We start from the raw sequence: 16,443 nt of genomic DNA, 5'->3' as shown, positions 1-16,443 counted from the left end.
AAGTACTACAATCCCCGCGCGGGCGGGAAGATGGCTAACACTGAGGAAAGTTTCCCTAGAACTGCCGTACCAGTCTAGTATGCCTTCCTCGTGACTTGTGACACGTGCCAGTTAAATTCAGTGTTGCACATCCCCCTGATGACAAAGATGACGATGTGTCAGTGTGCGAGTATGAGGGACATATGGGGGATGCTTAGGTAAAGAGGCCTCCTCAGGATCCTAAAGGCCCTCCTCCATGGGGTAAGTAGGACCTGCTACAGCCTCAGAAACCCCTCCCCCTTTCCCCTCAAGCCCATCACCACTCACCTGAAAGGTTGGTAAAATCTTAGTTGTGTCAAAATGTAGTTAAGCTGAATATTGAGGGGAATTTTTCAAGGCTACTATCTATCTATCTATTGCCAGACGCCTCAATCCCGTTTGGGGTGGCCACAAACAAATCGCCTCCAAGTCGCCCTGTCCCCCGCCATTTCACTGCCCTGCTTCCAACTCACACCCCCCTCTCTCATATACCTCTCCACCTCATCCCTCCATCTCATCCTCGGCCTCCCCCTCCCTCTTCCCCCCTCCACCTCACTCACATACACTCTCTTCGTCAGTCTTTCACCCTCCATCCTCTCCACATGGCCAAACCACCTCAGTCCGTTCCTCATAACGCTTCCTATCACATCCACATCCACACCACAACACTCCTTTATATCCTCATTCGTCAGCCTGTCTCTCCACGTGACTCCACAGGCTCCTCTTAAATAACTCATTTCCACTGCTCTCACTCTTGACTTGTGTCCTTCCAACAATGTCCAAGCTTCACTTCCGTACGTTAGAGTTGGTATCACAATACTGTCATGTAGTAACTTTTTCACTTCCATGCTCACTTCCCTGTTTCTTATCACTGCTTTCAAAGAACCAGCAACCTTACTTCCCTGCTGTACCCTTTCAAGCACTTCACCCTCCAAACCTCCATCCTTACTCATCACACTGCCCAAGTACTTAAACGTACTCACATTTTCCAATTCCTCGCCATCCAACCTCGCTGTACATTCACTAACTTCACCTCTCTCAAAGACCATCACTTTACTCTTCCCTACATTCACCTTTAGATTCTGTTTCTTACACACTCTCTCAAACTCATCCACCAAGCCCTGCAGCTCCCCTTCGTCTTCACTTAACAACACAATATCATCTGCAAACAACAGTACAGGGAGTTTCCAAACACTATCCTCTCTCACCAGGGCCACTCCAACATCCACTACCCTACCTTGCCTGACATTATTCATTTTTCCCATAAGGTCTGTTGTTTGTCCAGAATGGACTTAGTCAAGTACGGTTGTACTGTCTGAGAAAAATACCATAGTTGGACGTGAGGGTACTGTATTACTCTCCCCAAACCCCCCCAAAGGGGATCTAGCCCCCTAAAAAAATTATAATTGTACTGCATAACTGTTCAAACAAAGAAAAATATCCTTGAATATTGTAATAAGTAAGACACCTGCAGGTAGAGTTAGGCAGACAGAAAGAGGAGAGGCAGGGCTAACCAAACATGAGAGAGAGACAGAGTGAGACAGAGAGAGATATGTGAGGCATGAATGACAGAAATAAAACAGAAGACATTAGGGTGAATAAGCTCACCAGACAGCAGAGAGAATTTCTTGACATATAATAAATCCCATGTGGTTAGTGGCAGTTATGGCCAGGTGTTGAGCAGACTTCACCACCACATCCTCGAGCTCCACTGCACACACCACAACACCACTGTTCCGTTGCTGACAGTATCACTTCAACACTGCCTGACAATATCATTTCAACACTGCCTGGTTTAAATCCTGGTGCTTGGGTCTGACCATTTTTCAATTCAAGATGTTGGGATATCTTCCCATATACAGTTCCATCTTGCAAAACTATTTCTTGTGTCTTCTTGATGTCCTGGAGGGTCATACGAGGAACACCCCCAAAAAAAAAAAATTTGGCCATCCTACTCACCATCCATCCCTCCTTCAGTTTCCTGATAATCTCCCACTTCTGTTTGAGAGATAGGACCGTCCTGGGGTGCCTGGTAGGTGGAGGTGCCAACTGTACACACTGCTGCCACATGGCATTACAGTACTGAAGAGAAAGCATGGAGTGGTGGCCTTGGAGGAGGGGAAGGGGGGGGGACCGACACATTGTCATTCATTTTGGAGAGAGATACACAAGGAAAAAGAGTATGAAATGTATTGAGGAGGAAGGATATACTGTACATACAACAGTTGCATTTAATGTTGAATATACAAAGAAAACAAAAGATAGGGGCATGCAGGTAACAAATTAGAAAGAAGCTTCCCTAATTTGGAAACATCAAAACCAGTGTTTTGGTGGCAATGCTCACAGCAGTGTTTTGGTGGTAAGACTCATGGCACTGAATTGTTTTGGTGGTGGAATTCCCGACTAATGATGTGAATGTCAATTTTTGGACTTCCTGCGGAATATTAAAAATTCAGACCCATTTGCTGTGACAGATACTGACGACAAGCAAATGATGCACTGACGGATAATTGAGAGCTTATTGTATATGAAACTCAACCAGCAGAAAAACCTCCTCAGACAAAAAAATATAAGTAATCAAATCTGAGAACAAAAACTCTGTTAAAAAATAGGGGACAACTGTATATACTATATCAAAATAAGTAATGCACCAAAAATCAGTCAAATTCTGAAAACTGGGAAGCCTCTGATTTCAGCTTCCCCGGTGACGGGTCAGTACCTGCACAACAGTAACTGCTAAACCCATATTGCCCCCTTCAAGGTGTATGGGCTAGGCTACCTCAATCCAGTATACTTATGGGCAGATAACCAGCTTACTTCCCTTGATGGCAGTACAGTAGATGCTTGATATAATGAACACCAATTTAGCGGAAGCCTGAGAAAATGGAATCATTTTTTTCCTGTATACTTTTCCCAATTTAAAGGAAAATTCTATTAAAATGAGTATAATTCCATTAAAGAAAATCCATGCCCAAAACCACCTAATTACAGGAATAGTCCTGTAAATCAAGCATGTCATTGGGCCCATACCAAGAACACTCTCCCGATCTGCGGTGTGCAGTGTTGCCACATGGCACCGCCAAGCATGCAGTCTTCATGTGATCCCTCAACTATAAACAACTGCTTTACATGTGTGCAGCTTTGCCTTGGTATTGCAGACTTATTTCAGCATTTTTTTCAGAGAACCAAAGCTTTTATGAACCATGCCTAAGGTTCAAGGAAAGATGGATTGAGTGAGGCTTTCTCTTGGTAAAAAATTGGAAATAAAGTCTTCTTAGTATAATAGGAAAAGTGTATGGTAGGTTACTTATAGACAGAGTTAGAGAAAGAACAGAGAAATTAGTTGGAGAAGAACAGGGAGGCTTTAGGAAGGGAAGAGGTTGTGTAGATCAGATATTCATTCTTAGATCTTTAGTGGAAAAGTTTCTAGAGAAGGGAAAGAAGTTGTATGCGGCTTTCATGGATTTGGAGAAAGCATATGACAGGGTGGATAGACAAGGATTGTGGAAAGTGTTAAGAATATATGGAGTAGATGGGAAGTTGTTGAATGCTGTGAAGAGTATGTACGATGGTGCGAAGGCTGCAGTGCGTGTGGATGGTGAACTAAGTGAATTTTTCTCTTTGAAAGTTGGTTTGAAACAGGGATGTGTCATGTCTCCATGGTTGTTCAATCTGTACATGGATGGGGTAATAAAAAAGGTACAAGGTAGGGTAGTGGATGTTGGAGTGGCCCTGGTGAGAGAGGATAGTGTTTGGAAACTCCCTGTACTGTTGTTTGCAGATGATACTGTGTTGTTGAGTGAAGACGAAGGGGAGCTGCAAGGCTTGGTGGATGAGTTTGAGAGAGTGTGTAAGAAACGGAACCTAAAGGTGAATGTAGGGAAGAGTAAAGTGATGGTCTTTGAGAGAGGTGAAGTCAGTGAATGTACAGCAAGGTTGGATGGTGAGGAATTGGAAAATGTGAGTACGTTTAAGTATTTGGGTAGTGTGATGAGTAAGGATGGAGGTTTGGAGGGTGAAGTGCTTGAAAGGGTACAGCAGGGAAGAAAGGTTGCTGGTTCCTTAAAAGCAGTGATAAGAAACAGGGAAGTGAGCATGGAAGTAAAAAAGTTACTACATGACAGTATTGTGATACCAACTCTAACGTACGGAAGTGAAGCTTGGACATTGTTGGAAGGACACAAGTCAAGAGTGAGAGCAGTGGAAATGAGTTATTTAAGAGGAGCCTGTGGAGTCACGTGGAGAGACAGGCTGACGAATGAGGATATAAAGGAGCGTTGTGGTGTGGATGTGGATGTGATAGGAAGCGTTGTGAGGAACACACTGAGGTGGTTTGGCCATGTGGAGAGGATGGAGGGTGAAAGATTGACGAAGAGAGTGTATGTGAGTGAGGTGGAGGGTGGAAGAGGGAGGGGGAGACCGAGGATGAGATGGAGGGATGGGGTGGAGGTATATGAGAGAGGGGGGTGTGAGTTGGGAGCAGGGCAGTGAAATGGCGGGGGACAGGGCGACTTGGAGGCGATTTGTTTGTGGCCACCCCAAACGGGATTGAGGCGTCTGGCAATAGATAGATAGATAGATAGAAGATGGAGTGCCATCCCTGATGCTCCCCAGCCCCTCTGTCACCCCTGCACCACCTCAAGTGCTGATGGAGGATGACTCTGACAGGAGCTAAACCACACCCCGGCCTCACACAGGTTTGGGGGGGCCAGTACAGTGAGTCCTCGATATATGAAAGGGATAGGGACCAAAAAAAACTTTCGTAATGCAAAATTCTGTATATCGGAACGATTTTTCCCATTGAAATATACTGTACATAGAAAGGGGGGGATGGCAATAGACAGATAGATAGAAAGGGGGGGATGGCAATAGATAGATAGATAGAAAGGGGGGGATGCATTCCAGGACCCCATTGGACCCCCCACTGAAACTTTACCCCTCCTATTTTGAAGTATGTAATACACGTATACAGTACTGTACTATTGTACAGACATTAAAAAGTAAAACATGCAACTAATTACTGTAGTATTAGTACTGTAGTATTAGACAGTGCAAGGCCTTTAGCTCGCCCAATCTCCAAGACTCACTGTCCCTCCTCGTGGCATCTTATTATTTCCAATTTCCTCTCAAGAGTGAGAGTACGATGCAGTTACTTCCTTGCAGCTGGTCCCCGGATGCTGGAGATGATGCAGGGCGCTTGGGAGGCATGGTGAATATACGAAAAGTGAAGAACTGCGAAAAACAGAGTAACGTACAGCGAAGCTGAGAGGAGAGGACGGACATGACTTAAATGAGAAGTGCGCGAAAATGTGTTTACCAGAGAGGGGTTAGCTCATTTTTTTGCTGTAAGCGAGCTTGGTGGTGTGCAGCAAGCCCATTTTGAATTTTTTGTATTTCCTCTCGTATCGCTTTTCGTACCATCGAGACAGAGGGTTTTCGTATTGTGGAATTTGTCCTACATTCATTGCTTTCATACCATCAAAAATTCCTACATCGAGTTTTTGTATACCGAGGACTCACTGTATGGCTACCTGTGTTAGGTATACTTCTGCAACATGTGAAGAACCCCTGCTTTTGAATGTAAGCCTTACTGTAGTTTACTATACTACAGTATTTAGTACACTACTATCCTCACCTTATTCTTTATGTGTGTATATTTTATTACTGTTAGTACTGTACTTATCATTAGTAACATGTACATAATAATGCATTCAAGTGGGGGTATTAATTATGGATTCAGACTGTTGTGTGCAGCACTGAGAGTCTGCACAGTTTGCTAGGTTTGGCTGAGGATTGTCAGGAACACAGCTTTGCTGTTAAGGATTTAGCAGAATGTACCTCAAAATACCGGAGAAGTTTCCCTCATATTGAACCTTGGTTAAGGACTTTGATTTGGCAGAAAATTTGAGATAACAGAACAGGGGTTGGCTGAATTAGTTCATTAAATTGAGCATGTACTGTACATGATTATTATAAAAAAAAAAAAAAAAAAAAAAAAAAAAAAAAAAAAATCCAGTCACTTCTTGGACGTGTATTCTCATCAACTTATGAGGCTTCCTTGCACCTCTGAGTGATTTATTTTGCATGTTACAGCTTATCATTCTCTTACAAGTTAAGTATCTTATACAGTATATATACATAAACTGCAAAAAAATACAACATACGTATTTATTACCATACCATACAGAAATATTAGCAAGCAAAGAAAAGATGCTATGACGACTCTGACTATCTAAAATACAGGCTATGGAGACTGAATCTATGTGCATGGTAAACCACCAGTCTGACTGGGACACTCTAAGTAAGACGAAGTACACATCAACTGCTCACTGTTGCGGTAGTGTGAAAGGAGGCAGAAGAGGCGAAAGGTGTTGACGGAGTGCTGCTCGAGAAGTTCACTTACGCTGATGGTATTATACAATGATTTGGACATCTTCTCTGTTCCCTTGGCATGGAGGTGACCTGGAATGAAGTCAGTAAGAGATGTAAAGTGTAAGACTATGGTACTCGCAAACAGCTTGTTATAAGGAGCATTTTTTCATAGCTGCATTTTGCTATTAACCTAGTCAATCTATCTATCTATCATCTGATGCTTTAATCCCGTAAGGAGGGGGTCACAAACCAATCGCCTCCACATAAACCTGTCTTCTGCCACCTGACTGCTTGATCATCAACCCACACTCCCTCTCTTACATGTCTCTTCATTCCATCCCTGCAAATTGTCCTGTCTCCCACTCCTCCCCTCCAACTCAGTCACTTACACCTTATTTGTCAGTTTTTCACCCTCCATCCTCTCCATACAGTCAAATCATCTCAGAGCACTTCTAATTTCTTGCATGTCCACACTGACACCATAGTACTCTTTCGCTTCCTCACATGTATCCCTCCACATAACTTCACATGCTCCTCTCAGATAACTCATTTTCCCTGTCCTCATTCTTGACTGTGTCCTTCAAGTCCAATTATGTCTTTCCTATTTTGTTCTTACTGCCTTGAGACAATGTTATTCAGGCAGCGATTATTTTTTAAAAATCCAGACATGTTAGATATGGCCTAATTTAACCTCTCCACTACTAGAATGCTCTCCTACTCCAAATAAAACTGTCTGATAGTTCTATGAATTAACTGAAAACAAAAACCATCAACAAACTGATGGGATTAACAGTAAATTACAGAAAAATTTTATATTAAAGTTGGAATAAGAGCAAAATACAGAAAAATTATCTTGTGAAGTTGGGAGTAAGAAGAAAATATGGAAATATTATCTACTGAAGTTCCACTGCTACCTATAAAGTTGATCTGCTCATTTTTCCTATCCAGCATTGACAGTTTGGAATACATCCCTGAATTATAGCAATGACTGCCAATACATATCTGATAACTTATGACCCAAGGAAATGATGCATTATGGTTAGATTAAATGACTGAGATGAGTACATGCAGAACTGATTCACACCTAAAGTCACATCACCATTTTAACCCGTGATTGCACAATTACCTTTTTTTATCCCACCCAATGGTATCAAAAAAAAAAAAAAAAAAAAAAAAAAAAAAAAAAAAGTTTATTATAAATTTGAAGATAAACATCCAAGGCATCATCTGGTGAAAAAAAAGAAAAAAAATCTCCCTCTCTCTGTCTCTGCATAGTGCCAAGCATAAGTTTGTGTAGGGGTGGAGGTGCCTACTGTGGCAGGAACTGTTGTGAGAAATTTTTGAACTCAGTAAAGCCTGAGCTGTGGCTCGCACTGCGGCACTTCCCAGCCTGAGCTGTGGCTCCAAATCCATGGGTTAAGTACAGCATGTTTAATCTAGTCTGACAAAAATTTCTTAACTTCTTTTGCTCAGTTGATGGGTAGTCAGAGTGTAAGGTTGATCTAACTAGCAACCAAGGGCAATCATTCCCACTACGTGACAAAGGCTCGATGACTTTCATGTAATGACAACATAGTACAGTACAGTCTTCAAAATGTGTGAGTGGTTCATCATCACCTGAAAACAAACCAGCTATATCAGTAGTTAGTATAATGACAATTTTCTCATTTTAATCAAGCCACCTAGACAATTTCATTCAACTTAGGAAAGATCTCTCACAGTAAAGAATTAATGAAGGGTATATACAGACACAAAGAAGTGCTACGGAAATGATGCAGAGAGGCAGTACTGCACTGTCTTATTGTGCTCCTGAGCTACAGAATACAAGTTACATCCATCCACCATCCAATTCTATGTTGCCCCATGAGAAGCATAGGAGCCCAGGGCTAGGCATCTTGGTCCTGACATTTAAGATGAGAGTGACCAGCCTCACTCATCTTTCAGTGGCATTACATGAGCAATCAACCCCAACCATCCCTTGGATATAATCGTACACAGGCTCAATCCTATTAGAGCACCACAAAAATCCCTGCCAACCTAGTATCAATGGGGCCAATAAAACATTAATCATCTACAGTCCCAGAAAGCGTAAGGTGCAAAAAGATAAAAATAATCCCTCTACAGTTCTTTCTGCTATTAAGTCTGAATTAAACTGCAAAGAGTGGGCTAACTGAAACTTTACACAAATTCCGTATTCTTCTATTTCAGTCTTGTTACTTCCAGATTATTTTATTCCGCTTTCAAGAACATCAGGTTGTGGAGGGCTTCAAGAAGGCTATATTTAATCCCACCAATGAGAAAAGCACCTCATTAAATTAATAATATCATTTGGATATAGCTTGAATGGTATCGTCATGAGAAAATGGATGTACATAGGGTGGTGTTAAGGTTGTGTCTGAGTACGCCTGAAGCTGGAAGGAGGTGTGAAAGGTTGAGAAGAGATGGATAAATAGGGTAAGGGAGAGCGTGAGAAAGTGACGTATGGACTGTGATGACATGAGGGACATGGCAGGGAATAATGCTGGTGGAAGAACTTTGTAAAGAGAACTGTATGACAAGGGTTTGGCACCCCCATTTTTACTCAGTGAAGTGATAGTTGTCGGACTGACTCTAGCTGACAAGTAAAGTGAACAGATATGTGTGGATGGTTATGCCTATGAAGTGGAGTCAGGATTCCAAGGGCTTGAGTGGGTGAATGAGTGTGTGTCCTATTTAACTGGGCATGCTCTTGATAGCCTTCCCTTTACCAATAGGGTTCTCAACCTTTTTCCCACCAAATACCCCTTGAGTTAACAGACCAATGACCCATTCCCCCATTAATGTTACACTGAATATAAAATGGCATTATATTAAGACTACTTCAGCATACAATGGCACCACAACAGATATTATCAAATGGTTGAATCTGTAATGGCTTTATTAAGAAGATAAGTATGAACATCATAGTTAATTATACAATGATACTACACAGGAGTGAAACTGCTGTTACTTGATGAAGATGATAAACATTAGCACTAATTTATTGTAGAATGTTAGTGTACTATACAGCTATTGTAAGACTACTGAAATTATAATCACTTCATCTGGAAAGGGCACATTAACAGCTTGTTTTCATTTTCGTTTTTAAAGGCTCCAACATGCTTGCATGTGTTGGCCTTGGTCACCTAATGGCGGCTCTCCACGCTGCACGATCCATTGCAGCCTCCCGGTTCAGTCCCTTAACCCTAAGGTCACACTTAACGACCTCGTCCCATGTCTTTCTCGGTCAACCCCTCATAACCCCACCCCCAATATTAACACTTCTCACCTTCCTCACCCAATTATCATCCCCCATCCTCTCCACATGTCCAAACCACCTCAATCTACCTCTCCTCATCACAACACCAATACACTCCAGTCCCATCCTACCTCTCAACTCTTCCATCGTAAACCCAGCCCCTCCAGGCCTTGGACGCAGGGACACACTGCACATCCACATAATCATTGTCATTTCTGTACGTCTGAGCCGGCGAATGTCTTCCTCCTTCACTGCCCAGGTCTCACTGCCATACAGCATTACACTCCTAACACATGCTGCATACAAAGACCCCTTAGCACGTAGGGAGAGCCCTCTCAATGTCAAGAGATGCAAGAGCTCCCTGAACTTCTTCCAACCACTTCTCACCCTAGCCACAGAGCTAGCTCCAGCCCTACCTCCAGCACACAACATGTCTCCCAAATAACAAAACTCTTCCACACACTCAAGAGATTCACCAGCAAGTTGTTTTATATATGAAAACCAGTATTATCAAACTTGTGTGTGACATTTGTACCTGTTGTGTGCAAACAAGTTTCTCAATCTGAGAAGCAGCATATTGAGAAAGCAGCATTAGACAGACATATTCGAAGGTCATGGTCCATATTAAGCTGCGCACATTTTTTTTTTTTTTTTTTTTTTTTTTTTTTAACAGCAATGGAAATCCTTGCTTACATAGGTAAGCACAGTACTAGGGTATATAACAAACACCTCACATCAACATCAGCTACAGCAGATCAAAGTTCACTCATTCTAAACTAGAACTTGGTCAGGGGAAGTGTTTCAAATGCAAATTTTGCAGCAAAGTCATTCACGAACTCTAACAATTCTTCTTACATGTTATTTGGGAGAGAGGGTGCACATTAACAATGGATGGGTTTCAAATTAATTTCGATTCCAACTCACTTAGTTCAGGGAAAGAAGACTGCACCTTCAGCTGCAGGGAAGAAAGATGCGTTTGCACTAGATGCACCAATTCTAATCTTCCAGTGCCTTGGCTTTTATCAAGTGCCTCACTATGGTGTTCAAACATGCTACAAATTTTGTCTTGGACCTTCCCTTCCCACAGTTCCAGCATCATGCAGAGTGATCTTAGTTTGTTTATGAAATAAATCACTGTGGTAAAACAGTCTTAGAGGATAAATTGAATGAGTGTAGAAATAAGAATATATCCTTCAAGTACACAAGTTTCTGGAGCCACTGGCTGTCTGCCAATTTCTTGGTAAACTCAAGAGACTCTGTCTCGTCACATTTAAGGAAATTCGCAAGCCCCTCCTTCTGTGACTCTACTTTTGATACCACATTCCCCCAACAACTAGCGAACCAAAATGTGAAATAATAACACTTCTTCATCTACTCCAAACATCTGACACAGGATGTGGAAGAGTCGTGTATTTAGGGCACTTGATGGTATTTATCATGTGCACGTCATCATCATGTACTAATCCTAACTCAGGTGGGAGAGTTTTAAATATCGGAGCACAGCTATCAAGCATACAAAGAAAATGCCTTGTTTCAAAATTTGCACTGCTGGCGCTGTGTCAGTTGTCTATCTATCTATTGCCAGACGCCTCAATCCCGTTTGGGGTGGCCACAAACAAATCGCCTCCAAGTCGCCCTGTCTCCCGCCATTTCACTGCCCTGCTCCCAACTCACACCCCCCTCTCTCATATACCTCTCCACCCCATCCCTCCATCTCATCCTCGGCCTCCCCCTCCCTCTTCCACCCTCCACCTCACTCACATACACTCTCTTCGTCAGTCTTTCACCCTCCATCCTCTCCACATGGCCAAACCACCTCAGTGTGTTCCTCATAACGCTTCCTACCACATACACATCCACACCACAACGCTCCTTTATATCCTCATTCGTCAGCCTGTCTCTCCACGTGACTCCACAGGCTCCCCTTAAATAACTCATTTCCACTGCTCTCACTCTTGACTTGTGTCCTTCCAACAATGTCCAGGCTTCACTTCCATACGTTAGACTTGGTATCACAATACTGTCATGTAGTAACTTTTTCACTTCCATGCTCACTTCTCTGTTCCTTATCACTGCTTTCAAGGAACCAGCAACCTTTCTTCCCTGCTGTACCCTTTCAAGCACTTCACCCTCCAAACCTCCATCCTTACTCATCACACTACCCAAATACTTAAACGTACTCACATTTTCCAATTCCTCACCATCCAACCTCGCTGTACATTCACTGACTTCACCTCTCTCAAAGGCCATCACTTTACTCTTCCCTACATTCACCTTTAGGTTCCGTTTCTTACACACTCTCTCAAACTCATCCACCAAGCCTTGCAGCTCCCCTTCGTCTTCACTCAACAACACAGTATCATCTGCAAACAACAGTACAGGGAGTTTCCAAACACTATCCTCTCTCACCAGGGCCACTCCAACATCCACTACCCTACCTTGTACCTCTTTTATTACCCCATCCATGTACAGATTGAACAACCATGGAGACATGATACATCCCTGTTTCAAACCAACTTTCAAAGAGAAAAATTCACTTAGTTCACCATCCACACGCACTGTAGCCTTCGCACCATCGTACATACTCTTCACAGCATTCAACAACTTCCCATCTACTCCATATATTCTTAACACTTTCCACAATCCTTGTCTATCCACCCTGTCATATGCTTTCTCCAAATCCATGAAAGCCGCATACAACTTCTTTCCCTTCTCTAGAAACTTTTCCACTAAAGATCTAAGAATGAATATCTGATCTACACAACCTCTTCCCTTCCTAAAGCCTCCCTGTTCTTCTCCAACTAATTTCTCTGTTCTTTCTCTAACTCTGTCAATAAGTATCCTACCATACACTTTTCCTATTATACTAAGAAGACAAATGCCCCTATGATTACCACACACTTCTTTTTCCCCTTTTCCTTTGTACAATGGAATAATTATACCTGACTTCCAATCCTCCGGGACTCTACCTTCCTCCCAGGCCAATCTGCACATCTTCCACATCCATTCTACTACTATCTCTCCCCCATGCTTCAGCATTTCACCACACACTCCATCAATTCCTGGGGCTTTCCCCGATTTAACTTTCTTCATTGCTTCCACAACTTCTATCCTACTGATTTCTTCCTGTCTTCTCACCTCCCTCCTTCTCCCAACCATTCCCCAGCCACTTATACTCGCATTACTTCCATCCTCTACGTTCAACAATTCCTTAAAGTGTTCTCTCCATCTGCTCACTTTTTCTCCCTTCTCCACTAGTAATCTACCATTTTTATCTTTCACTCCCCTGCTAACTTCACTTCCACCCTGTCTTACTCTTTTCACTTCTCTCCAGAACATTTTCTTACAGTCCCTCCACTTTACACTCAAATTCCTTCCAAATTCCTCATCCACTCTCTTCTTACTCTCTCTTACTAATCTTTTCACCTCTCTCTTCCTTTCCACATATAACTCTCTCTTCCGCCTCTCAACTTCTTCCACGCCCCTACTTCTCATCCATTCATTGTATGCTTTCTTCTTTTGTGCCACAGCCTGTTTCACCTCTTCAGTCCACCACGCTGTTCCTTGCACCCCCCTCCGTCTTCTCTTCCTTCCACACACCACATCACATGCTGCACATATTTTTTCTGTAAATATCTTACACACACCTTCCACGTCTCCCATCTGCTCCAATTCATATTTGCCCAATCGTTCCTCCACTTCTCTCTTATACTCTACCTTTTTCTCATCCTCTTGTAACCTTTCCACTCTCCTTGCAACTACTCCTTCCTCTCGTCTTTCCCTTCTTCTATTCCTCCATCTTTCTTGAATTCTAATTCTGGCCACCACCAAGTAGTGGTCAGAAAGTCCACTCCCCCAACCTCTATACACTCTTGCATCCTTTACACATCTTCGCATCCTTTCATCCACACACACATAATCAATCATTGCCTTCCTTTCATTCAGTTCACCACCCACCTTTCTCATCACTCGCCATGTATACCTGTGGATCATTTTATGCCTGAAGAGGGTATTGGCTATCACCAACCCCCTCCCAGCACAAATGTCCACTAATGCACTCCCATTAACATCTATCTCAGCAGGCACACCCCACTCACCAACTATTCCATCCACCTTCACATTACCAACTTTACCATTCATATCACCAATCAAAAACACTCTCTCATTCCTTCCAAACTTTTCCATGCACACTTCCACATTTGTCCAGAACTCTTCTCTCACTCTTCTAGCACGATCTTGCGTTGGCGCATACACACACACAATCGCCCACATTTGTATTCCAACTTTCAACTTTACCCACACAATCCTTGACCCAACTGATCCATACTGTCTTATGCTCTTCTTCCATCTTTTACTCACAACTATACACACTCCTTCCTTTGCCCTCTCATTCTCATCTACTCCCGCACATATACCCCATCCATGCTCCCATTCTCTCACACTTTCTCCTCTCCATTTTGTTTCAGTTATTCCACATACATCCACTTTCGCATCCTCAAGCACCTGGACAATCTCTCTCTCTTTCACCTCATCATTCGCTCCTCTTACATTCCATGTACACATTACCAAGTCCTTTGTCCGGTCCTGGGTCGTCAACGTTTGGTCAGTCCTTGTCCGAGGCTTCTTGTTTGTTTTTTTAGTTAGTTGTTTTCCGGGGAGGGGCACTAACCCTCCGCCAACCCTTTTAGTCGCCTTTTACGACAAGCAGGGATACTGGGGGAGTATTCTTAAAAACCCCCCTACCCACAGGGGGGGGGGGTCTTGCAGCTTCTAAGAAAAATTTGAGACATGAAAAATGTCTCTACCTCTTGTGCTCAACTCCAAAGCACGACAACAAGAAATCCTCCTTGAAATGTCCACCACCGATGTATCATACAAACACCAGAAGTTGGGTACAAGCAGCTGTGTCAGTCGACTTATCAAACTGGATTGCAAATTTGCCTAAAGATGCCCCTTTTATTTCAACAATCACTTGTTTGATATGTTCAGAAATATCTAGTATTCGTTGATGAACAGTACCACTTGAGAGGGATACTGATGTGACCTACTCAGTATCACATCCAATAACTTTTCTGCAATGTTGTGAGTTTTTTCCCTTGTACAATTCTCAGTGATACCACATACAATGCATGTAACCCAGATTCATCCTCCTGTCTGAACTGTCCCAAATGATCAAAGAATGTCCGCTTCAATTCCTCTTCGTTTTGCCTGAAGAAGGCAGCATTCTTCCCCTGCAGATTCGGAAGACAATTACAGTATTCATATGTTGCTTGAAAAGGTTTGGTTTCATGCACTCCAGTGATATACTAGGCCCTCCACGTTCATGGAGGTTAGTGGACACAGACTCCCACAAAAACGGAATTTCTGTGAATGTTTGATGCACCCTCCCATAAATGCCTCTACAGCTGCAAATCACCCCCTGTGAGCAAGTGTGCACATACTGTATCTAATAAACCATCTCTAGGACCTAAAAGCAGCATAAAATATCACAAACTGCTGATGACTTGCCCACACTCACGTGTGGGCAAGCCATCAGCTACATATATACCCCAACTTCTTGCAATCATACCCTTTAAATTCAGTCTTGACTCCACAGAGGGACAATCAACGAATGTGCGAAGCCTGTGAAAGCACACTCCGCGAATGTGAAGGGCTTGGTGTATAACTTTGTGGCACATAACACACTGCGTAAAAACACACCCAATTTTTATGACAGTAGTGACTCCATACTGAATGTAGCTTTCATCATACTGGTTTCCTCACTGATGTCGCAATAATGGTATCTGAAATTTTTATAAAAAAAACTTATATAACCAAAGCCATGCATAACATCACTGACACTGACATACAGTTACAACGTTACCACCATTATAAGTTTACAATAAAAACACCACCAGACACTAATATTATCATCACCAGCATAAAATCACACAGTAGAAACACCTTCAGGCATCATAATGTTAAAAGATCAAACAGTCACAATATCAAGAAGCCATGGTATCAACACTGCCTTAACATGACATAGTACAAACAACTTCCGGCATTCATCACACAGTAGAAACAATTTCAGGAAGTCAATAACAAAAGATCAAACAATAAAAACACCATCAGGTGGTCATATTTGACCGCTTGACTTGAGGAGTAGACTGTAACACCAGTCAAGCAGGACAGTACTCCCAAGGTGGATGGAGAGCTGATGACAGGGAGAGCTGGAGCTCCCATTTCATCAGCCACCAGGACTAGTTCCTGACCATCCCCCTTTGCTGAACTTTTCCAGTTTTTCAGTAACACAGAGAGTAGGCCAGCATGCTCACCAATACAAGGTTCTCTAACTATCAACACCAAACTACATGCACACTACACACTGTCTTTTCGAAATCTTAGAAAAAATAGCGACTAATAAAGTAGCCTCAGAGTCCCCAAGGGAAGGGAGACCATAAATGCCCCCACCATCCGCCCCTCTCCTGGTGACGATGCAACAAGCTGCCTGGAACCACTGTCTGACTCACTGCTTCATTTCTGCAACATTCGTGGCCTTTCCTCTAACTTTCTCTCTGTTGGGCACCACCTCTCCTCCTCTAAACCTCACCATCTCTTCTTAACTGAGACACAGCTCTCTGAGGCAACTGATAGCAAACCCTTTTCTGTATCCCCCTACTTTCTCCATACTCATTTCAAAGCCAAAGTTGGTTGTTGTTTATATGTACGCAACGACATCTTGCTCTCGTGTTCCTGAACTTGATTATTCTGGATTCTCCACACTCTGGCTTCGGCTT

General features: G+C 42.8%; 1 protein-coding gene across 1 annotated transcript in view; it reads right to left on the bottom strand.

Moving 5' to 3' along the window:
• CysRS-m (cysteine--tRNA ligase-like protein, mitochondrial) overlaps positions 1 to 16,443 on the bottom strand; it is a 245,783-nt gene that overhangs the window by 153,735 nt on the left and 75,605 nt on the right. Inside the window, exon 8 of the mRNA XM_080281646.1 lies at positions 6,349 to 6,480. Coding sequence (XP_080137772.1) covers positions 6,349 to 6,480 — 132 coding nt within the window. The remainder of the gene's footprint in view (positions 1 to 6,348; positions 6,481 to 16,443) is intronic.

The sequence above is a fragment of the Coenobita brevimanus genome, chromosome 90 (assembly GCF_032717465.1).
Source record: "Coenobita brevimanus isolate Jiangsu-jjx chromosome 90, ASM3271746v2, whole genome shotgun sequence".
In the NCBI taxonomy this organism is placed as follows: domain Eukaryota; kingdom Metazoa; phylum Arthropoda; class Malacostraca; order Decapoda; family Coenobitidae; genus Coenobita; species Coenobita brevimanus.
The sequence above is the reverse complement of the archived record's forward strand: the minus strand, read 5'-3'. Positions and strand labels throughout refer to the sequence as shown.